Source organism: Eschrichtius robustus, chromosome 12 (assembly GCF_028021215.1).
Source record: "Eschrichtius robustus isolate mEscRob2 chromosome 12, mEscRob2.pri, whole genome shotgun sequence".
NCBI classification, from domain to species: domain Eukaryota; kingdom Metazoa; phylum Chordata; class Mammalia; order Artiodactyla; family Eschrichtiidae; genus Eschrichtius; species Eschrichtius robustus.
The window spans coordinates 4,037,802-4,062,300 of NC_090835.1; the positions used below are offsets into that span (position 1 = coordinate 4,037,802).

A 24,499-nucleotide genomic window follows, 5' to 3' on the forward strand; every position below is an offset into this window, starting at 1 on the left:
ATAATGTTTAATCGAATACCAGACATTATGTGTAGAAGAACTGTAGAGACTGGGGGAAATAGTGTCTACCTCCAGAAGTGGACATGCTTCTTTTTTACTCATGCCATTCATGTCGAGGGTGGGAGTTGCATCAATCCAGTCAGTAGCTGAGCTGGGTTTAGGTTTTGTTGTCACCATCCTCGCCTTCAGAGCCCCACAGACTTCATGCTCCTCCAGAAGGGGACTGCCGTTACCTGATGCCGTTTGTTGGGCCTGAGGTGCCGGAGAGTTTTTCTCATGTTCCTGCTCCATCTTCGGAGATCTCTTTGTTCTTGCCCCTTCTCAGGGGTAGACCACTCTTTCCTGTTACTCAGTGCTAGGCTCATAGGTCACAGCTCTCCTGGACAAGCCTCAGTCTTAAGTAGGGCCTGTGAGCCAGGCTCTCTCAGCATTCCTGCCCCTCCTCTGCATGGTGGCAAAACTCTGCTGTGTGTCTCTGGCAGGTCTTTGACAGGTTTCTGCTTTGTGTTAGTGCACGATCCTGGGCCTGAGAGGTTACCCACCTCTTCTTGGAACAGATATCTTTTGCTTCTGCCCTTTCCCCAGAAGCAGTGGGTGGCTCTTTGCCTGGGCTCTGGGAGTGGGAGGGTTGCCCCACCTCCCCCAGTGGCTGAAGGGTTTTGTACCAGAGAGGGGCCTGTGGAAGTGGGCAGGGTTTTGTTCCAGCCCCCAGTGGTAGCCTGCTTGCCTTCACCACCAAGAGGGGGTTCTCTCTGGCCCCAGTCTTCCTTGTAAGTACCTGGCAGAAACTCCTGGAAAAGAGCTTGCAAGTGACTGCAGATGCCCCTTGTGTCTGGGGCTCCCTGTTATTCTGAATTGTCCCACCAGCCCACACCTGACCTTTAAGAATCTATTAACATTTTAGCTGCTTTCTTCTCACCTTCTTTATGCCGACCACCTCCTCCCCATGTGTTGCCGAAGGCAGAATAGCTCGTTCCTCTTGTGTTTCCATGGTGGGGCTGTGGTCAGTCTTTGGGACTCAGTTCACCCGATGGCCTTGGGACCCCACCTCTCCCATAGGCATAAGAAGAGTTATGCTTTTGCAGATGATATGGCTTTTTCTCCCTGTTAGGTTGGGGGCATGGTTTCCTTGCAGCTCCTACGTGATAAGCGGAAGTGGAACAACTTATATACATTTCTAATGGGTAGGATTTTATGCCCTAAATGGGGGACAGTGTCAAGGCCTGAAATTCAAGACATTTTCTCTACACACAATTTTCACCTTGTTCGTTGACTTTAGAAACAACCCTGCAAAAGGTTAAGGGGCGTGTGCCCCATGGGTTAGGTGCTTGTCATTTCTAATTTTACGGGATGCTGTGCATAGGCCTGGGGGCATGTCACCTTACGTATTGTGGATTCCCAGTGAGGGACCAACAGGGAGGTCCCAGCACACTTGTTTTTCTTGAGGGAGCATGGAGCATTTCCTCCACAGGTGCTACGCTTTTTTGGTTATTCTCTCTCAGGCCCTGCCCGTCCCCCACCACCCCCAAGGGCGCAAGCCCACAGAGCCAGTCCAGCCTTGGGCATCTGTCACCTCTGGGTTATTGAGTTCCGGATGCTCCAGGTGTTACGGAGGACACAGGCTAGAGTAGGAGCAGAGGCCGGGAGACAAACGGGTATCGGACAGCACAGCGAGGCCACGTGACCATCTCCATGGCGTGCAGAAAGATGGCAGTGTCAGACCCCAGGGCCAGAAAGACTAGCCTGCTTGTAGGCAGTCCACAGAGGTGGCATCCTGCAGACCCAGGCTCAACTCCTGGTCCTGCCACCGACAGGAGGTCAAATTGGGAGCAAGTCCCTTCTGGGCTGCATTTCCTCCTCTGAAGTGGAAACAATGCCACTCCTTACAGAGGAGATGAGGCGTTCTGACCATCTCCCCCTCGCCCTGCTCCCACCAACAGGAAAACCTACAGAAGCTGGTCCACATTGAGCACAGCGTTCGGGGCCAAGGGGATCTCCTCCAGCCAGGAAGGGTGAGTGCCACCACCGCCGCCAAGGGCAAGGGCAGGGGGCAGCCCGGCAGGCGGGCGAGGCCTTGATAAGCCCCATTGTTCAGCTGGGCTGGCCCCAGGCAGGCCTGGCTGCAGGTGCCGTTCACCCAGGAGGGTGGGGGGAGGGCAAGGGCTCTGCTGGGCTCCCCAGGCCCCCCAGCTGCCTCCCCTGGGGTTTTCCGCTTTCAGGGCCTTTAAAGAAACAGTGCCATTTGGGTTCCGTGTCCCTCTGAGAAAAAGAGACACCAGTATTCTTAGTTTAGTCCACTTGCTGGGAAATCAGGGAAATCATCTCTCAGGAACCCCAACAAAACATTTTAAAAGTAACATTTTGGGGGATTCCCCTGGTGGCACAGTGGTTAAGAATCCGCCTGCCAGTGCAGGGGACATGGGTTCGAGCCCAGGTCTGGGAAGATCCCATATGCCGTGGAGTAACTAAGCCCATGTGCCACAACTACTGAGCCTGCACTCTAGAGCCCGCGAGCCACAACTACTGAGCCCGCGTGCTGCAACTACTGAAGCCCGTGCACCTAGAGCCCGTGCTCCGCAACAAGAGAAGCCACCGCAGTGAGAAGCCCGTGCACCGCAACAAAGAGTAGCCCCCGCTCGCCGGAACTAGAGAAAGCCCACGCACAGCAATGAAGACCCAACGCAGCCAAAAATAAATAAATAAATTTAGAAATAACATTTTTTAAGAGACAAATTTACCAACTTTTAAGCTTCCAAATGGAAAACATAAAACTCAGCTCAAGAATAGTCAAAGAATGTGTTTATTACCTATTCCAGTCCGTGAAGGACAAGGAACAAAGGAATGAGAGATTGCACTTAGGTGTAAAATCACACCTAATGTTTTGGCCCGCGTCATCAGTTTAGTGAATATTTATTAAACATCTGTTTGTATCCTCCAGAATTGAGGGGGCTGTAACAACTGTTCACAGGTCTTCAGCCGTTTTAGCAAACTTTCAAAGGCTCTGTTCCGATTGGACCCCTTGTGGTAGCGAACCAGCAAGCGAGTCATTGTTCGGACCACTCTGTGGCCAGAACGGTGTCTGGGGTTGGTGTAATTCAAGGTGGATGCTCCTGAAAGTCCAGGTGCCTGTCCCCAGAGCTGCTCCACCAAACACGGAGCACGTCTCCTAAGCTGGGAATTCTCCCACGAGTTGCTCTCTGGTATTCTGGGAGGCACCGTAATTTGTTTCCCACTAAAGGGCCTCCCCCCACCCTTCTCCAGGACATAGGGGGGTGTCAGCCTGACCACGGAGGTCTGCTTCTCTCCCCACAGGAGTTTCTGAAGGAAGGGACACTGATGAAAGTAACAGGGAAAAACAGACGCCCCCGACACCTGTTTCTGGTAAGTACCTGTTCCCCCTCCAGGCCCCAGGACTGTCAAGTTCTGTAAGGTGTTCTGGGGCAGTACTCAAGGACAGCTGGAAGCAAAGGGGAGACCAGACCAGAGCGTAATCCTTCGGGTGAGGATCATTCTGAATAGCCGAGCTTTCCAGAAAGCTGAGGGCTTTACAACCCATCCCTCATGTATTACTTGAATGACTTTGAGGGGAATGTTGCCAAAATTTAATTACCCAGGTGCCCATCCTAAAACCAAGAAGTTCTTAAACCGGGAATAGCTGTTCAACTGCCTTATCTAACAAGCGAGAAAACTGAGATCCAGAAAGGAGGGTTGGCTTGGCCGGATCTCCCCGCAGGTCGGTGGCAGAGGCCCAGAAGGGAACCAGGGTTCTGACCCAAGCCCAGCCCTTTCTCCACTGTGCACAGGATGGGATATCCGTAACATTTTTGATGATTTACCGCCACAGTCTGGAACACCAGGGAATGTCCAGGCCTGGGGTATAGTAACATCAACCTCAGTGGCTACCGAGCTACAAGCAGCTCTTTGCCCCAGTCCTGAGACCCGCCCCCCCACCCCGCAAGTTGTTTTGCCTTTTAAGTTCTTCTCTCTGCTGGATGTAATTTTTCTCTCTGCTCCTTCGCCGTTAGCTGTCATCTCTTGTTACTGGCAGTTGTGGCTGCCCTAACAGCCTCGTTACACTTTGTTACAATCGTGTGCAAAGTAAAAGGAAAGAGGCTCTGAGTCAGTGTGTAGGACCAGGCCGACAAAGGAAGGGCACTGGAGGAGCGGGAACAGCATAAGCAAACGTAGAGGCGGGAGGAGCGTGGTGTGTCTGGAGGAGCTCTGTGAGTCTCGTGGAGTCATTGGCTGCAGATGGGGTCTTCCACTCATGAGCTGGGTCTACACCAGGCCTCAGATAGACCCTCTGCCACTTGAGGACTGAATTTCAGAGAGGGCTCATGGTCCTGAGCAGGGGAATCCTGAGCCTGACCGAAGCGGTACGTCTGTGGCTGCCCATCAGGGTTTGGGGAGCCTCTGTGGCACGTGTCCCGAGGCCCCAGCCTGGCCTCAGTGGGTCACTCCACTCCTCATAGAGCACAAGGGGCGCCGAGCTTAGAGGCTCTTCTCCCTCTGTTCCCTCCTCGCAGCCACCTGTCACCTCCCGTGAGAACCCCTCCCTCTGGCTGGCTGGTGCTGCAGTGCAAGGCAGGCAGCGTGGTCATGGACCACTCATAGAGCCCTGGGTGCTCGTGGCATTGCCATGGCAGCAGGGGCTCAAGGGACAGCCGCAGGAAGGCTGGAACCGCTGTGGTAGTGACACAGGCGGGTTCCCCAGGGTGGGCGGGGTTTGGTCACCGTGTGGCCACCACCAGCACACTACCCTGCACACACTTGGAGGCACCCTCATTTACTCGTGACCCTGACTCTGCCACTGATGAGCTTTGTGATCCTGGGAGGTCGTGTAGCCAGTCTGTGCCTCGGTTTCTCCCCCTGTGAAATGGGGATGATAATAACAGCACCTGCCCGAGGGAATTGCTGGGGGATGAATTGAGATCATTCCGGGGGCTTAGCCCAGCACCTGGCCTGCCCGGGAGTGCATGTGGAATGGCCAGTAGTCCTTGTCAGTGTTAGAAGAACAGAGCCAGAAGGGGCTTTGAAGGCTCCTCTGACCCAGGGGTCGGCCTGCTGCCTGTTTTGTTCAGAAAGGTCTATTGGAACGCAGCCTCACGCATTCTTTTATGATTGTCGGTGGCTGATTTTAGGCTGTAGCAGCTGAGTTGAGCAGTTGCGACAGAGACCACCTGGCCCACAAAAACTGAAATATTTACTATCTGGCCCTTTACGAAAAAAATTGCCAACCCTGGTCTATTCCAACTCTGTTTAGACAGTGAGGCCCAGAGAGAGGAAGGGTTTGCCTGAGGTCACACAGCAGCTCAGTGCCCAGGCTGGGTCTCCCGCACCGCCCTGGCCAGAAGCGCCAGGAGAGCTGGTGGCAGGAAAACTCATCCATTCTGTCCCCTCAGCAGACTCTGTTTGCAGGGAGAGGAGTGTAAATCCTGAGTTCTTTCTCCATTTCAGACCCCGAGATGCCTTGTCCTGTTCTATCCTCAGGACACCCCTAGTCTGCCTTGGCTCCCACGCATAGCGGCTCACTGGGGGCCACTCTCAATGTTTGTAGTGATGTGGGGGTGGGGATGTCCCCCGCTTGGGAGGTGAGGAGGCTGAGGCTCAGAGAGGGCAACGGCTTGTCCATAGTCACAGAGCTGCTGCAGAGCAGGGTCAGGACTGACGGCCCACAGCCCCACCCAGAGCGTGGCGTCGGCTCTTCAAGCTGTAAACTTTTAGCCAAACAGAAACACTCTCTCCGGAGGAGAAGTGACTTTCCTTATGTTTCCTCACCTCTGCCCTGCTTCGGGGCAGGAAGCTTCAGTTGTTCATTCAACAAATATTAATTGAGCACTTACTACGTTGCTGGAGGTACGGCGGTGAATAGAACACACCAGCTCCCTGTCCCCAAGGAGCTTCCCCCTTCCCTCCCTTCCTTCCTTAACTTTGCTTAAGAGGCTTAATTAATTAATTTTTAATATTTTATTTATTTATTTTTATTTTTGGCTGTGTTGGGTCTTAGCTGCGACACGTGGGATCTTTGTTGTGGCATGCGTGATCTTCCGTTGCGGCGCGCAGGCTTCTCTCTAGTTGTGCGGGCTTCTCTCTAGTTGAGACGCGTGGGCTCAGTAGTTGTGGCGCGCGGGCTTAGTTGCCCCACGGCATGTGGGATCTTAGTTCCCCGAACAGGGGTTGAACCTGTGTCCCCTGCATTGGAAGGTGGATTCTTTACCACTGGACCACCGGGGAAGTCCCTGAGGCTTAATTTATATAGAGTTAAATGCATCAGTTTTAAGTGTACGTGTTAGTATGTGTTGACAATTGTATATCATCGTGTGACCACCACCTGGGTCAAGGTACAGAACATATCCAGCCCCCAGAAAGTTCCCCTGTGCCGCTTGTCAGGCACCTTCCCCCACCCCCACCCCAGGCAACCACTGGCCTTGTTTCCATCAGTATAGATTAGTTTTGCCTGCTCTGGAGCTTCATATAAATGTTGTGAAGCAGCGTGTACTCCAGAGTCTGGCTTCTTTCCCTGGCATGTGTTGGAGGTTAAGCCCTGTCATCAGGCATGTATCTGTCTGCTCTGTGGTTACTGTGTGGCTGTGAGGTGTGGATGAACCACAGTTTCTGTGTCTAGTCACCTGTTGATGGACGTTTGGGTTGTTTTCCTTTGGGGCTGTTATGAATAATCCTCTAGGAACATTCCCATACCTGACTTTCTGTGGGCATCTGTCTGCATTTGTTCCTCCTGGGTATCTATGTCAGAGTGGAATTGCGGGGAAGGGTGTCCCGTTGCAGCCCAGAGCGGTTTTGCTCTCCTGTGTGGGTCACGGGGAATGCAAGATGCCTCTGCTCAGTGACGCTCCAGGACACACCCAGCACAGCTTTCTGGGGCCAAGACACGTCTGATGGGGTTCCCCTCTCCCCAGATGAGTGATGTGCTGCTGTACACGTATCCCCAGAAGGATGGGAAGTACCGGCTGAAGAACGCATTGGCGGTGGCCAGCATGAAGGTAGATATCTGGGGTGGGTGGGGGGACCCCAGGGGAGGCGGAGACACAGCCCTGCTTGTGGAGCTCACAGACCAGCGGAGGTGAGGGAGCCTGGGTTGTGAGTTCCAGCAGGATTCTGTTGTAGGTAGTCCAGGGGGAGTGAGGGTGAGGGAGGCCTCCTGGGCGGGGGAGCTGAGTCCCTCAGAGTGGATAATATTTGGACAAATAGGGAAGGGAGAGAAGGAAAGGGGTCCTAGGAGGAGGGAAATGCATAAGGAAGGGCTCGGAGGGAGGAAACAAGCAGGTGTTTTTTTTCAATTGTGGTAAAATATGCATAATATAAATTTACCATTTTAACCATTTTTAAGTATACAATTTGACAGCATCAAGTACATTCACGTTGTTGTACTGCCACTGCCACCATCCACCATCCACCATCCACCATCCACCATCCACCCCAGAACTCTTTTCATCTTTCCAGTGTGAAGCTCTGTCCCCATTAAACACTAATTCCCCATCCCCCCTCCGCTAGGCGCTGGGAGCCACCATTCTACTCTCTGTCTCTATGAATTTAGCTACTCTAGGGACCTCATATAAGTGGAATCATATGCGATATTTGTCCTTTTGTGACTGGCTTACTTCACTGAGCATAATGTCCTCAAGGCTCATCCATGTGGTAGCAAGTGTCAGAATCTCCTTCCTTTTTGAGGCTGAATAATACTCCATCGTATGTGTAGACCACACTTTGTGTACCCATCATCCATCCATGGACACTTGGGTTGCTTACACCTTTTGGCTGCTGTGAATAATGTACATGGGAGTGCAAATACCTATTCAAGTGGCAGGTATTTCTTAAATGTGAGAGAGATGCCAGCCCAGCTGGACATTCTCACGGGTGAGCTTGGAGAGAAGGGAAGGCGACACAGCTGTGACCTCACTTGCTGTAACTTGGGTCCGGAATACGGGGCTGGGTGGGAGCTGATGGGGATTCTCAATGAGCAGGAAGTTTTAGGAAGTTAATTCCAGCCCAGCGTGGGGGCAGGGTCAGAGAGGGGAGCACTCAAGTGGGGGAACTGGGTGCGGGCTGTCGTTTGGGAGGGCGGAGGGACGGGAGGGAGGAAGAGCTGTAGGGGCCCTGCAGGGGCTTTCCCGCTCCTGAGGCTCCTAACCTGGAGAAGGGGAAGGGAAACACCTCCTTCAGCTGGGAGGCGGCTTCCCTTTTTGAACCAAAGCTTCTGCTCAGGAGTCTGTGACAGAGGCCGTGAGGGAGGGTGGCCACTGGACAGGTACTTGTCCAGAACGATGGGTTCTAAGAGGGATGCTTGTAGCCTTCCTGGGTGTGGGCGGGTGGCCATAGAGTTGGAGTCGGCAGCCGAGCCCTCACTGCGCGTGCATGCACACACACACACACAAACACACACACCCCATCTTCCACGTAAGAAAGGTTTGCCCTTTACAATGAGGAAACTCAGGCTCAGAGTGGGGCAGTGGCAGGACCCCTCCCGCCCCCATCCTGAGGGGCCGCTCTTGGTTTCCAGGTCAGCCGCCCTGTGATGGAGAAAGTGCCCTATGCCCTGAAGATCGAGACTTCCGAGTCCTGCCTGACCCTGTCTGCAAGGTAGGAGGAGGGGAAAGGAGGGAGGGTCTGGGGCAGAAGGGGCAGGATTTTGCTGGTGGGAACATTGGGAATAGCAGATGCTGGAAGTGTTGTCATTTTTATTTTGGTATCCTTTTGGGTAAAGGACTTTTGTCTTTTCGTTATTTCTTGTCCTTTTTTGGATCACAGACCTCTTGGAGAATCTGGTAAAACTATGACTTCTCTCCCCAGAAAAAAAATGAGCATACACATAATACTTTACATAGAATCTCAGGGGTTTCCAGAGCCCGTTGCTTAAATATAAAAATATCTCATCGTTGTAAAACCCTAAGGATTATTGGGTCTTTGCAGCAGTAAGAAAAGTTACAGCCAGTGAAAAGTGCATGGTGCACCTTAGTTCACAAAATGGTCTGCGTTTAGGCTTCCAGGTCTGGAGAGTGAGAGAAAAGTAAGGAGTGAGCATTCGTCATTTTACTTTCCCTGTTTGGGGGTAAGGCTTTTCTATCAGAGATGGCTGTTTTTTTAGGCCCTCGAGCTCTGCCCCGGGGACCCCTCCTCGCTGGCTTCTGGCAGAGAAAGAGCTCCCCCCTCCCTCTTTCAGGGCAAGGCCAGGTCAAGCTGGGGGGTGGGGCTCAGAAACCAGGGAGCGGGGGCTCCTGCCAGGGGCCTCTCTGGGCACAGTAGGGGTACAGAGTTGCCCAGGTTGGGGTGTCTTCCCTCCCAGCTAGCATGTGACCCGGGCGGCAGCAGGTCCCCTTGTGGGCGTGGTTCTGGGTGTGGGATGGGACGTCCGGCCTGACGCACACGCTCTCTCATAGATGCGCTTTCCCGTCCTCAGTGCCCAGTCCTGTGCTGAGGACACAAACTGTCTTAAGCCTTGATTTGCTCAGAAGAGCCCACTTTACAGGTTGGAAAGTTATGACCTAGCAGAGCATAACTGCTGTAATAGTAGTGATGACAAAGGTGACATGCACTGGGCACCTGCCAGGTGTCAGGCGCATCCTCGGGTCCTCAGCACCACCCTTGGAGGTGGGGCCTGCAGCTTCTCCCATGTGCAGGGAGTTGAGGCCTAGAGAGGGGTTCCACATCCATGTGAGGCAGAACTGGTGTTCAAACGCAGGACTGTGTGAGCCAGAGCACTCCTCCACTACTATCTACTGCCTGAGGGGGTAGAAGTAGCCTTGGAAATTCTAAGGAGTGACCCCTCCATCTGGGGAAGTGAGGGAAGGCTTCCTGGAGGAGGTGATGCCTGGGTGGGATTCCATGGCCTCTCCTCTCCTTATCTCTAGGTAAAATCAGGGGCATGAGGAGGCCCAGGGTATGGTTTCCTTTTGCCCAACCGTGAAGTGAGGGTACTGACCGGCCACGCTCAGCCCTTCAGGTGGGGCTGCCCGTCTGTCCTAGGAAGAGGCACTGCCCTTTGGCCAGTGGCCTCAAGGAGCCACTGCCACTGTCAGGCCGGTCACCTTCCTGCTAGCCCCAGATACTTCACGCTGAAGCTTCCAGGGGACTCATGCATCTCCTTTTAGGGACGTGGCATCTGGCTGCCCACCACCCTCCCTCCCAGGCCAAACTGGTCCCTTCTACTGGTTTAAGTCCGCACGCTTAGTACGGGGTGGGAATGACATCTAGGGGGCTCTGCGAGAATTTCCACCCTGAAGCTGCTCTGGGGCAGCTCAGGCCAGGTGTGGCTCTCACCACTCAGGAGACCCTGCCAGGCTCGGAACGGGGATGGGAAGTCTGCGTTTTGGATGAGTGAGTGGGAAGTTGTGTGGGAAACTGAGGAGGAAGGTGGAGAGAGTGGGACGGTGACCGTTGCCAGCATTTATCCACCCACCCTCCCAGTGGTACCTGGCCCTCAGCCCCCCTGCCAGCCTGCCCCCCTAAAGTGTGGGACCCCTTGCTTTTGCACGGTGCTGTGTCCTCGACAGAGTCCTCCACACCACACGTGTCATTTGGTCCCTACAACAGCCCTGGGAGTTAGAGGAGCAGTGTTGGATGTTCCCTTGTTACAGGCAGAGCCCAAAGACAAGTAACGTTTGGGGCCGCCTGCTCGGAAGCAGAGGTGCCGCGGTGCAAGCCTTGGCCCGTCTGGCGGGTGGCCGGGCTGGCCAGTGGGGTTTCGGGCATGGGGGAGAGAGGCTCCGGCGTCGGGGAGGGGCGGGGGCCACCAGGACGTGGTCCGCCCCCAGAGGGCGGAAGGCAGAGCCCTTGTGCGCCCCTCGCTCACTCCAGCTCATGCCCATAGCTCCTGTGCAGAGAGGGACGAGTGGCACAGCTGTCTGAGCAGAGCCCTCCCTGAGGACTACAAGGCCCAGGCCCTGGCTGCCTTCCAGCATAGCGTGGAGGTGAGCGGGGTTTCTGGGGCGCCCGTCTCACAGACCTGGGTTTCCCTGGGGCCCCTGCACACCCCCGAGGCCTCGCCTCTCCTTCCATCAGGGCCCTGGGTCCTCCCCGCGCCCGGCTCAGGGTCATCACTGTGCAGCCCAGAGCCTGGCACCTACGGCTCTGTTTGTAACCGAGGTCAGCTCCTGGGGGTTGCAGGGGAGCCTGTAGAAGTGGAGTCCACCCCGCCCACACACGTACACACCCCGTATGGGGTAGGGGGGCGCCCATCCAGCTGGTCTCCTGACCCCGCTGCTTGCCCAATTCCCCTGCTCCAGATACGGGAGAGGCTGGGGGTCAGCCTGGGGGAGAGGCCCCCGACCCTAGTGCCTGTCACACACGTGATGATGTGCATGAACTGCGGCTGTGACTTCTCCCTCACCCTGAGGCGCCACCACTGCCACGCCTGCGGCAAGGTGAGTCGCCGTCAGGGGCTGTGGGCGTGGGGGCGGCGTCGGTGGGGACCAGGGGGCATCCAGCAGCTGCTGCGTGTCAGGCCCAGAGTGGGGCATGCTCACACCAACCCTGTGAAGTTAATTCCCCTTTTACTGGTACCCTCCCACCAGGACTCCAAATCCCAGGCCCATCCCACTACACCAGCAAGCTCTCAAAAGGAAGTCGTAGCGGATGTGGTGGTTATCCCGGGGTGGAAAGCATCCTGTGACGGTTAAGGGCACGGGCTCATCAGAAAAACAGATCAGCTTACAGCAGGGCGATGATAGTTAGCAAAAGTGTAGTGTATAGTTGAAAGTTGCTAAGAGAGTAGATCTTAAAAGTTCTCATGGCAAGAAAAGAAAATTGTAACTGTATGTGGTAGATGGATGCTCGCTGGACATTGTGGTGACCATTTCAGCATACAGTCTCCCCTGATGTCCACAGGGCATTGGTTCTAGGATCCTGGGATCCCCGTGGATACCAAAATCCGAGGACGCTCAAGCCCCTTATGTAAAATGGGGTCGTAGTTGCATATAACCTACACACATCCTCCCGTATACTTTAAGTCATCTCTAGATGGCTTATAATGCCTAATACAATGTAAATGCTATGTGAATAGTTATAAATACAGCATGAATTCCGTGTAAACAGTGGCCAGCACATGGCAAATTCACATTTTGCTTTTGAAACTTTCTGGAATATTTTTAATATTTTTGATCCACAGTTGGTTGAATCCGTGGATGTGGAACCCACAGACATGGAGGGCCCACTGTATATATGTATATTGAATCATTACATTGTACACCTGAAACTAAAATAATGTTACGTATCCCTTATATCTCAATTTTTAGAAAAGAAAAACAGATAAGCACCTGCACAGAAACATAATTACTGTGCTCAGAGCACGGGGCCCTGGAGGAGGTGGGGGCAAGCGGGCAGGGGGCGCGGACGCGTCGCTGTGCACGTGCTGGGGGGTTGAGACCCTCTGACACGCATCCCCCCACCAGATTGTCTGCCGGAACTGCTCAAGGAACAAGTACCCTCTGAAGTACCTCAAGGACCGCATGGCCAAGGTGTGTGACGGCTGCTACGGGGAGCTGAAGAAGAGGGGCGGGGACATCCCAGGCCTGATGAGAGGTACCGGGGACCACCCTCCCTTTCTTCCCCACGTGGCTTCTCCCAACCACCTTCCTGGGGAGGCTCTGAACAAAAGCAGCCCTCAAGGAAGAAACCATTTCCCCAAACGTTGGTTCTGTAGAAAGTGCATAGGTGCACCCAGAAGAAGGGTTCCACGGACAGCTAAGTTTGGGAAACGCTGGGTCCACGCGTCTGTGGCGAGGACGGTTGGCCGGCGCTCACGTCTGCTCTGCGTAGCGGCCCTCTCTGCAGGCCTGTGTTCCGTGGGGCCTTTTTGCAATAAGGATGACGAGATGGAGAGCAGAGGCGTCGTGGTCGCGGAGGGGCTGAGGGTCCTCCAGTAAAGGAGCCCGAGGCAGCTGAGCTGGCCTGTGAGAGCCCGTGCGCAGGGGACAGGCTTCGGCAGAGCAGGGTCAGCTGGAAGGAAAGCAGGTGGATCCTGGGCCTAAAACCAAACTCCCCCTCCCCCACCCCCCGGGGCCACCTGAGGCCATCGGAGAGGACAGCCCAGCCTCATGGAGACTCAGAGAAGAGGGGCTAGCCAGCACTCAGGGAAGGCCTGCCCCCAGCCCCGCCTTTGTGTTAGCAGAGGGGGCTGTGCCCGTCTTTCTGGTCACACTGAACCGCCCCAGTGAGGCTGGGTCCCATCTCGGGAGGGACGGGAGCTCAGATTTTACAGACACGTGGCTTCCGTGCCCATCCGCGTGAACGCTCACCTCCCTTCCGGCGCTTGTCTTGCTGCAGGGCGGCCGGTGAGCATGAGCTTCCCCCTGTCCTCCGCCCGCTTCTCGAGTAGCGCCTTCTCGTCCGTCTTCCAGAGCATCAACCCCTCAGCCTTCAAGAAGCAGAAGAAAGTCCCTTCGGCACTGACTGAGGTGAGGCGGGTGGGGCTACCTGCGTGGGAGGCTGTGAATTTAGAAGTTTCTCGGTCCTTCTCAGTGGACAGGGACGGACCCCCCGCCCAAGCCTGACCAGGCTCTTCAGGACAAAGACGATCCCTAATGGGAGGCGTCCTGACTCACGCTAACAAAGGCAGCCCTGAAGCACAGGCCCGTCTCCTGGGTGACCGAGAAGACACCTGTTGGTGGCAGAGGACAGGAGCCCAAGTGGTTGTAGGTGGTGCTAGGAGACATCTCTCCCATCCTTCTCTGCACTTGTCCCCCCAGCCTAGACCTAGTCCCCAGGGTTACTGCACAGATCGCCCGGGCACTTGGGTCTAAAGCCGTTCGTCCTGGCTCAGGTCTCCCACGTCAGCCCTTCCCTGCCCCCTGCCCCTGCCCCCGAGCTTTGCACCATTCTCTCACCCTGGGGGTCCCACGCGGGCTCAGGTGGTGAGCCTCCTAAAGGTCGTGGGGCTCTTTGCAGGAAACCTCAGAATTAGCTAAACTCAATTCCATTCTGCAAGCAGGACCAGATTACATGTCTGTATTCTAATCACAACCACAAACAAATGTGTGCCATGAATATACATGCTGTCAAAAGAAGAGTGATCAGCTGTTTCCAAGTTTTCTCATTAATATTCATTATTGAGTAGCAGGTGGTAAGGGCTTAAAAAAGTGTTAGGGATGCAAATTTTAAATGAGTACAGTTCTGTCCATTAACTTAATTCCGTTTGCATTTTAAAAATCTTGTAAATAACACATATGTGATAAAAATTTTTTCACAACACAGAAGACTATATGATGAAAAGTGAGTTTCTCTCCCTCCCCAGACTCCTTCAGTCCCACCCCTCAAAGGTAACCACCATCAGGTTTCTTATGGACCCTTCCAGAAATTTTTGTGCATATACATAATGAAGATAGACGATCATAGACCCTTTTTTTTACCCGAAAGATGATATACTGGGTCCTCTGTACATTTCTTCTAGTTAATTTATCTTCGATATCATTATTTCACAGTAGCTCATACACATAAATCTCACACTTCTTACATCGTGTGGCTGTCTCATCATTTATTTAACTAGTCCCTTTCCACAAATTGAGAAAAGATCACCCTCTCACTCCCACTGTGGTGTCTGCATGAGCTGAGCTCATAGAACCTGAGCTGTGGGTGCAGAGTTCGAGAACCGTTCTCCGTCTTTGGGCATCAGGGCACTATGATCCTGGTGCTGTGTGGATCTGCCCCAGCCAGGTTGGCAGTTTTTGCCCAAAGTGACAACCTTTTTGTTATTCAGCGAAGACTACACCGTGGGCTCTGCAGCAGCTCCAGAAGAAACGGGCGCCCGTCTCCCTCCGCCCCTCTCCTCTTCCCCCAGGAGCTCCACCTCAGCAGTGAGATCTCCTTCCCATGGGAAGGTCTGCAGGAATGCTGCCCCTGGAGCATCTGTCAGGGAGGGAGATCGCAGAGTCGGTTTCCCTGACGTGTTCTGTCCGTTCTGCCTTTCTCACTCTGGGAGCTGCTCCAGCAGGTCAAGTGTGGGGAGAGAAGTCCAGTCTGGTGTTAGGAGTCCTGGGACCCGGAGAGGGGCAGGTTCCTTTCCTGGTACTTCTCAAAACACCCGGCTGGCTGTAGCTTTCTCTCCCTACACTGAAGTTAGCTGACCTTCAGAACATTTGCTGAGAGATCTGAGTTCTTACCCTCTCTTCAACTAAGTCAGGATTTGACCTTTGGTAGATCCCTCCATTCCTCTGGGCCTCAGTTTCCCCACCTGTAAAATGAGAGAGTCAGGTGAAATTATTTCAAAACCTGGCTTTATTGCTCTCATAGTAAGGTGAATATTTATGGAGCACTTACTGTGGGTCAGGCACTGTACCTGACAGGTACCCGTCTTATGTCACTTAATTCCAGTTTTACTAGTAAGGACACTGAGACTTAGAGGAAATAAGTGGCCTGACATTACCCTTCTAGTAGCTGGTAGAGCCTGTGCTGGAGCCCTAGATTGGTCCTACTCCAAGCCTGTGTTCTTAGCCCCCATATGAAGCCTGTTCAACAGACCACAACCACTACTACTACTACTTAGAGGAGTTAACAAACTCATTAGGCAGGAGATCATAAAACCTTTCAGGTAAACAGTACAAAAGGGATCCTCTCTTAAATATAAGAAAGAAATAAGCTGAAAAGTATAAGAATCAATTTTAGAAGGAAGAAACTTTCCCCCAAATATCTGCAGTTTTGTAATTTGGGGGCTTGGGGGTTGAGGGCAGGGAACCAGGAATCTGAATCTCCACCAGGGGGCAGCACTCCTGCAGGCAGTTTTTGATTCCTGTGTCTAGGGTCCGCAAATCCTGTCAGTAAATCCTGTCTCTCAGACATGGTACAGTTTTGCTGCCTTTGAGGTGCTGGATGGATCCCGAGATCATCCAAGTCTCAGATTCCAAAGCAGTATAAACACCCTGCCAGCGGGTCTGCAGTGTCATTTTGGCTCTGTGTAAACCGTGTCGACTACCTGGTGCCCTGACCGCCCTGCTTCCCTCTGCCAGGTGGCCGCCTCCGGAGAGGGCTCCGCCATCAGCGGCTATCTCAGCCGTTGTAAGAAAGGGAAGAGGCACTGGAAGAAGCTCTGGTTTGTCATCAAAGGCAAAGTGCTCTACACCTACATGGCCAGTGAGGTAGAGTGGTTCCTGCTTTCTCTCCTCTCCCGTGAGGGCCCGTGGGTTAAGCTCGTGCCTCAGACTGTCTATGTGGGGTGTGCACTGCGCCTCACCAGAGGGCGGTATGAGTCCTGCATCTGGTTCCCACGTCAGTTCCCACGTCGGTCAGGTGTTTACTGAAGGACGCCATGTGGATATGCAGCCATGCGTCCATTTCCAATCTGAGTAATTTACCTTTTCTTTGTGGGTCTAAGGCAGTACAGCAGGCAGACCTGTGCAGCATAGCATTTGGATATCACAGCCCCAGCATCCAGGACAAGCTGGCACTCCCTAAAAGAGAGCTCCTTTCTGTTCTCCACTTCAGTTGTTTGAGACAAAATTCAGCAGCTTGGAGGAAGCTACCATACTTACTTACTTACTTACTTATTTATTTATGGTTGCATGGGGTCTTAGTTGCGGCATGCAGGATCTTCAATGCAGCACATGGGCTTCTCTCTAGTTGTGGCGCATGGGCTCCAGGGCGCTTGGGCTCAGTAGTTGTGGCGCATGGGCTTAGTTGCCCATGGCTTGTGGGATCTTAGTTCCCCAACCAGGGATCGAACCCGCGTCCCCTGCATTGGAAGGCGGATTCTTAACCACTGGACCACCAGGGAAGTCCCACTTCTTTACTTTTTGTCTGTGCATTTGTCAGGGAACTGTATTGCCTCGTGGTAACTCTTCTGCTAAGTAAAACTTAAGTTTATATATATATATATATATATATATATATATATATATATATATATATCTCATAGACCATCTTACATTTACGTCTACTAAAATATCAGAGAGAGGGCCTTGCTCAAGCCTGCTTGTGGAGTAGATAGGTGTGAGCTTGGCTGTACAGCAGGGGGCGCTCTGGTCCTGGCCCAGGCTGAACCTGTGGGATAATGTGAAAGATTTCCGTGTCCAGGCCCCACCATCTGATGGTTTCCACAGGTGAAATCCACTTAGAAAATGGGACTTAAATGCATTCTGCCCAGCTGCACAGGGTAGGTGCTTTACCCACAAGGATGTGCACATCGGCACAGGGCTGGCCCTTCTCCCCTGACCCCAGATGCTGGCAACTGGGCAGAAGGCACTGCCTTCTTCCGGGCATAAAGCTTCCCTCACGAGGGGCCTGCAGCTGTGCCGGCTGCAGTCAGCCCCATCCTCAGGGATCCCAGAGACCAGGAGGGATGCAGACACACAGAGGGGACCCACTGTGGGCCTGAGTGACTCGGGCACTGTGTGAGGCAAGCCCTCCCTGAGGGGGCCTTTCACTTACGGGTCCACAGATGGGGCTCTCCGTGCTGAGGAAATTGTGGATCTTTCTGGAACAAACTGAAATGTGCTGCAACCCAGGGCGGCATCTTCCTAAGTAGGCATTCCACAGGACACTCGCAGGGGCCCTCTGAGAACTGGGCTCTGAGAGAACCCTGAGTAGACAGTTTGTGGGACTTCCTCACAGTAGTGCTTTTGAGTCTCTAACGAACAAGGGCGTGTTGTGGGTCCCCAGGATGTGGAGAGTCCCAAGGTGGCCTGACAGCAGGCCCTTCCTCACAGAGCATCTCATGGAAAACACACTTGGGGAAGAAATGCTGGCTTAGACAGATGAACAAAGGCTAGTGATAATTAACCAACCACCAAAGAGAGAGGATCCTGTTTGAGAATGGAAAACCCAGAGGCCCTGGGTCCTGAGCAACAGTTGTCATGGAAGTGAGAGTGTGGGTTAATTTTAAAAGACGGATTTAAGTATGCTTCCAAAGCCACTTCTTCAGAGAGGAACTTGTACAGTTTCTCAATAAGCCTAAGCCAGTGACAGGACCAAGCTTTCAAATTCCATCAAAGAAAAAGATTTGATAAAATGGATAGCCAGTTTTCACTGTCTACACTACCATGAACCCCGTCATGTACCCTGAGGTAACGCAAAGCAGATGTAACTTGCTCTCAGTAACAGTCCTGGGAGAGAGTGACTGTCAGAAATATATAGGAATCTTTTAAATGTTTTCCAATATTTTATTATTTAGTTAATATATTTATTATTATTATGTTTAAAAAATTTCAAACATAAAGAAATGTTGAAGGAATTTTACAGTGAACTGTCTTATAACCATCAACTAGATTATACAATTAACATTTTATTATACTTCCTTGAACAAATATCTATCTATTCATCTCTCATCCATCTTACTTTTTGATGCTTTTCAAGTATACTTCCCCCTAAGAGTTCAATATTTCTGTATCTTTTTTCTTTTGAGGTACAATTTATATATAATGAAGTACACAAATCTTAAGGATACTATCTGTTGAGTTTTGACTAATGAATACCCCTGTAAATCCCCACCTCACCCCTATCCCCAGAGGCAACACACTGTTTTGATTTTTTTCCTACCGTACATTAGTTATCTCTTTTAGATCTTCATACAAATGGAATCATGTGTGACTTCTTCCACTCAGCATGTTTTTGAGATGCATTCATGTTGTTGCATTCAGTAGTAGGTCATTTCTTTTATGACTGAGTAGTAGTCCATTTTGTGAATATACCAGTTTGTTTGGTCCATTCACCAGTTGAAGGACATTTGAGTTGTTTCCAATTTGAGGCGGTTATGAATAAAGCCAATTTAGACTTTTGCATACAGGTTTTTGTGTGAAAATAGGTTTTTATTTCACCTTGGGTGAATACCTAGGATTGGAATTTCTGGATCACAGAAGGGTATATATTTGGCTTTTAAGGAACTAGCAGACATTTTTCCAGAATGGTGTAGCGTTTAACAGTCCCTGCAACAGTGTAGGTAAATTTGGGAGTTCTGGTTGTTCCACGTGTTTGTCGGCACTTGGTATTGTCAGTCTTTAATTTAGCCATTCTGGTGAGGGTGTAGTAGTATCTTAATGTGGTTTTAATTTAGGTTTCCCTAGTGACTAATGATATTTTTCATGTGTCTGTTGGCTATATATATATTTCTCTTCGAGAAGTGTCTGTTCAGATCTCTTGCCCATTTTTTAGAGTAGATTGTTTGTTATTGAGTTACAGAAATTCTTTCTGTACCTTGGCTACCAGTCTTTTATCAGATAAATGTTTTGTGAATATTCTTTCCCAGTCTGTGGCTTGTCTGTTCATTTTTTTAAATGAATGAATGAATCAATCAATCTTTTGGTGAACAGAAGTTTATAACTTTAATGAGGTCAATTAATGTTTTCTTTTTTGGCTATTGCTTTCATGTCCTAAGAAACTTCCGACTACTGTAAGTCACAAAGTTATTTTCCCCATATTTTCTTTTGAAAACTTTACTGTTTTAGCTTTTACATTTAGGTCTATCTCAAATTAATTTTTGTGTATGGTGTGAGATAGGGGTCAAGGCTCATTTTTTCCCCTATGGATATCCAGTTGTTCCAGCACCATTTGTTGAAAAGACTTTCCTTTCCTTATTGGATTATTTTGGTGTCTTTAGTAAATATTAAATGACTAAGTGTGGGTCTATTTCTGGGCTCCCTATTCTGTTTTATTGATATTTACCAAACCTTATGCCAATACCATACTGTCTGTCTTATTACTATAACTTTATATAGTAAGCCGTAAGTCAGGTCGTGTAAGTCCTCCAACTTTGTTCTTTTTAGAGGTTTCAGTACAATTTTGAATTTAATTGGTAAGGGTGAGCGTCCTCTTGCTTTGTCTCAATCTTAAGGGAAAAGCATTCACTATTTCGCTCTTAAGTATGATGTTACTGGTAGGTATTTTATAGATGCCCTTTGTGAGATTAAGGAAGTTCCCTTCTATTCCTAGTTTGCTATGAGTTTTTATCGTGAATGGATGTTGAATTTTGTCAAAAGTTTTTTCTGATCTAGCAGTCTTTTTTTTTTTAAAACATCTTTATTGGAGTATAATTGCTTTACAATGGTGTGTTAGTTTCTGCTGTATAATAAAAATATGGAACGCTTCACAAATTTACGTGTCATCCTGGCTCAGGGGCAGTCTTTGAAAATTGATTCCCTTTTAGACACAAACTCTACTCCCCCTCCTCCTCCTCCCACAATCATTCTAATGTGCTTAACTAATTATATATCTTTGTTTATGTGTGATTTTATAAAGCTGTATTCTTTATGAACATGTATTTTTACATAAATATGTGTGTATAAAACTATCTTTATCTATATATAAAAAGCTCTTTCTTTTTCCACTAAGCACTGTGATTTTAAGATCCATCTGTGTTCTCTGGGTACATCTCACCGAATTGTTAGCAGCTCTATAGCACGAACACCCTGAGTGCTCCATATTGAAGCACTGTGAAAGAGGGCCTGGGGGATGAGTACAGAATACGTTAACAAGGGTAACACTAGAAATCTGAGTCACTGATAAATCGAGTCAGTGGAAAGAATGTGGGGTTTTAGAAAGTGGTCACGAGTCCAAACACTGGCTCTGCCCCTTAACTCGCTGTGTGACCTTGGGGAGTTATTTACCTTCTTTGAGCCTCAGTTTCTTCTTAGAATGGGGGTGACACCTTCTATGATTGTTACGAAGATTAAACAAGATAATGTGAAAGTGAAAGTGCCTGGACCCTAAATGCTGTCACAAAATGTTAAGTTTCTTTTCCTCCTCGTGACTGGTGCTGGCGGGGAAGTGGGAGTGAAGAGTATGTGTGTGATAATTGCACCGTTGCCAGAGATGCCCCACACAGAGGGGCTCGTCATGCATGTTACATGGGAAGCATCGGTGATTGCTAAGCTGCTGACTGGGTGTCTTGCCGTGTTTAACATCAGTTTTCCCTCTGCCTCTCTGCAGGACACAGTGGCCTTGGAGAGCATGCCCCTCCTAGGTTTCACCATTGCGCCAGAAAAGGAGGAGGGCAGCAGCGAAGTAGGACCTATTTTTCACCTTTACCACAAGAAAACCCTATTTTATAGCTTCAAAGCAGAGGATACCAATTCGGCTCAGAGGTACCAAAATAACTAGTCGTGCGTCTCCTTGCCTCTCTCTCAGAAGGGAACGAGCTGTCACCCTGGGCTTTGGCTTCTGTTCTTCTCCATCCATCCTGTCCTTTCAAGTCCCCTCGGGCCACAGCAGAACAGCAGATTTAAATTCACAGGCAGACCTCGGACATATTGCGGGCTCGGTTCCAGACCACCGCAATAAAGCAAATGTTGAAGCAAAGCGAGTCACAAACTTTTTGGTTGGCCAGTGCATAAAAAGTTATGTTTATACTGTAGTCTACTACCTCTGCAATAGCATTACGTCTAAAAAAATGTACATACCTTAATTTGAAAAAACTTTACTGCTAAAAAATGCTAACCATCATCCGAGCCTTCAACAAGTCATGATGTTTTTGTAATAGTAACATCAAAGATCACTGGTCACAGATCACCATAACAAATACAGTAACAATGGAAAAGTTTGGAATATTGTGAGAACTGCCAAAATATGATACAGAGACACAAACTGAGCAAATACTGTTGGAAAAATGGTGCTGCTAGACTTGCTGGACATAGGGTTTCCACAAACCTTCAATTTATAGAAAATGCAGTATCTCCGAGCACAGTAAAGCAAAGCACAATAAAACGAGGTCTGCCTGTATTATGACTCATTCATACAGGTGTGCATTGATTCAGCAACCCTTGCACTGTACTCTAGGCGTTTTGCTAAATGCTAGGGAAACAAATATAGTAGGACACGGTTGCTGACTTCAGGCTAATAATAACGTAGTCTCATCGTTCACGGGTTCCGTGACCAGAGTTCCAGGCAGAGCCTCAACACCAAGTGTCCCCTCTCTTCTGCGTTGCAGGTGGATCGAAGCCATGGAAGATGCAAGTGTGTTATAGCAGTTATCAAGCACGTGGACTCAGAGTACACTCTTAGGTTGATGCGTGGACCCTTCCAGAAGCCAATCTGTGTCTCCACTCATCCGGACACACATCTCGATTCAGCATGGGGCCTGACCTTGTTTGCTGTAACCCCTCTCTCACACCTTCACAAGTGGAACCCTTAAGGGATATTTATGGACCTTTTCTGTCTTCGTGTTTTCCACCCCCTCCCCAGGCATAAACTATTTCCTTTTCCAGTAGTGAGTTAAAATTTAGTAACATGAAGATGTGGAAACCAATAGAGAAGTACATTTTAGAAATGCAAGCTTTTTAGTAGAAACAAGCTTTTACAATTTTTACTCCTGGTAAACATGATGACCTTTCACGTTGTTGATGTCGGTGCCTCAGGTGAAATGAGAAACAACCAGCGAATGACAGCTACTCTCATCAAAAGCACTTTATTGTTTTACTGAGCAACAACCTCCAGTTTTATTTTTTCCAAGGGATTTACTTAAGTAAATGGTAGATGGAGTCCTGTGGACTAATTTGCCACCAGTACTGGCTGTGGCGCAAGGAGGCGACACCAGGAGGGTCTCCCTTACCACGGAGGGTGCAGGGCCACGTGGCACTGGAGCACAAGGGGAGGACTCTCTCCTCCAAGTGCCCACCGACCGGCAGACCGACAGGGCTTCCGAAAGGAGGTACTCCGTCCTCCCCACGGCGGTCCCAACACCAGAGTAGTGCGGGAAACTCCGCTGCTGGCAGATCCGGCCCCTGCCCCCGGAGGTCACTGCAGACCCTCCGAAGAGACAGGGGTCTGCTTTAATTTATTGTGTGCCTTCCTGAGTTTACCCTGCACAAGCTGATGTCGTTATGCTTGTGAGAACTATTCTTGTTTTCGACACGGTGATCCTTCTGCTGTATTCCTGAAGCCTTGAAAGAGATAAAAGGAGAGAAAACAAGATGCAATCAGAAAGTGAATTCGTGGTCTTGGCCAGTGGCTCTGGACACAGTGAGGGAGCACAGAAATAGTGGCTTGAAGATCCTCTCTGGGCGCCTGGGGCTCAGTCACCTCCCCGCTGATGACTGCTGCTCACGATGCTGGACGTGTTTTTACATAAAGCAGAGTGGTGGGGGGACTCCTTGTTACTCTCATCGAAATAAAAAACAATCATCACATTTTCTGATGTCCTGTCCCCATCTTCCTGCTGCCCTGTCCCCTAAAAAAGGCATTTGCCTGACAAACATTTTGTAAAAAGCACCATCTCCAGGAGTTATTTACATTAAATATTTTTAGGGGAATTTTTTTTTTCTAGTTTGCAGTTCTTTTAAAATGTTTGGTTAAACATTTAATTAATGATTCAAACTAAGTGATTAGAGAGGCCTTCTTATTAATTTTTGAGGACTTTCATTTTCATCGTCAGACATATTGAAATGGGCCTTCTAGACCCTTTGAGCCTTTAGAAAGCACAGCAAGACTTCAGCACAAGGAAGTGGGCGCTTCTCCAACCTGCCCGTGCCACTGCCCGTTGTCAGTTTCTGAGCTCCGGGTAGAATTACGTCTGGAAGTCATCTGGAAGGCCTCTTTCACTGTATAACATCCTACTTCTGATACTCTGTAAAGAAGATGTGATAGGGCTTTTATTCTCAGTGAATATTTACCCTAATAAAAACACCTGGGTTGTAGCTAAAACATACTGGTTGGGTTTTGTCAAAGGAAGTAGCCACAAAGGTCCTCCACAGCTCGTGTGTGACTGGGCGAGGACCTGCCTGGTTACCTGGGCCTTGTTTTCACCTGTCCTCCCCATGGTTCTGTGTGGACGCATTTCAGCCGATTTCTACTGGTTGATTTGGCTCATTGTCCCTCCCCTGCCCTTCTCTCTGTCCAGCTCGTCTTACATGTTCATGTCACCGTCTGTCCACTGGGTGAGCCCAGAGTAACTCGGGCCCAGAGGCTGGAGGAGTGGCTGCCCAAGGCCCCACGATACCTGCTTTGCCCCCCTGCTCCCCAGGCACAGGACAGCCCCTGGGCACATCCCCAGCAGAGGCTGTGTTTCTAGAGAGGAAGCTGTGCTGTGGCTTAGAAACCAGAACACACTCCAGGAGCCCTGAGGCCCGGTGCCTTCACCTGTCACCCGGAGACCCTTCCAGCTTCCCAAAGAGATCAGGGGACACAGCGCACACCGGGCATTTGTAGAAGTGGACCGAAGGCTGTGACACCGGAAAGCAGGTAGCACTTACTTTACACTCTGGTGGTTTCACAGCTTTCCTGAGACTGGATGTGTCTCTCCAGTCTGGACTGGTCCTCATAAGCAGGAAGAACTCTGTTCGTTGTCACTAACGCAGAGCACACTGGAACATCGTAGTGTCCCGGGACACTGATTGAGTTCCTGGGTCCTAATAAGTCTTCTATTAATACATGTCAGAAATACACTCTGAGTTGTTCTGCTGAGGCTGACAGATTCCCTGACCACTCGTTCTGCTTTGGATGCAGCCTGGGCAGGTGAGGCGTGAGGGGCTGATGCCCAGGTGGTGTGCTGGTGTGCACCGACCCCAACGGCCCTGCTGCAGCCCCAGAAGCAGGTCAGAGTCCTTTTCCCATCTAGTCCAGCCTCTCGTTT

At 50.5% G+C, this 24,499-nt stretch overlaps 1 protein-coding gene across 1 annotated transcript in view; it reads left to right on the top strand.

Annotated features, from left to right (window-relative positions):
- The window catches only part of FGD5 (FYVE, RhoGEF and PH domain containing 5), a 115,483-nt gene extending 91,912 nt beyond the window's left edge, over positions 1–23,571 (top strand). Inside the window, exons 11-21 of the mRNA XM_068558152.1 lie at positions 1,941–2,012; positions 3,313–3,381; positions 6,918–7,001; positions 8,519–8,598; positions 10,826–10,925; positions 11,241–11,378; positions 12,405–12,534; positions 13,279–13,409; positions 15,954–16,082; positions 20,863–21,017; positions 21,860–23,571. Coding sequence (XP_068414253.1) covers positions 1,941–2,012; positions 3,313–3,381; positions 6,918–7,001; positions 8,519–8,598; positions 10,826–10,925; positions 11,241–11,378; positions 12,405–12,534; positions 13,279–13,409; positions 15,954–16,082; positions 20,863–21,017; positions 21,860–21,896 — 1,125 coding nt within the window. The 3' untranslated portion in view covers positions 21,897–23,571. The remainder of the gene's footprint in view (positions 1–1,940; positions 2,013–3,312; positions 3,382–6,917; positions 7,002–8,518; positions 8,599–10,825; positions 10,926–11,240; positions 11,379–12,404; positions 12,535–13,278; positions 13,410–15,953; positions 16,083–20,862; positions 21,018–21,859) is intronic.
- Positions 23,572–24,499: the final 928 nt, after the last annotated feature.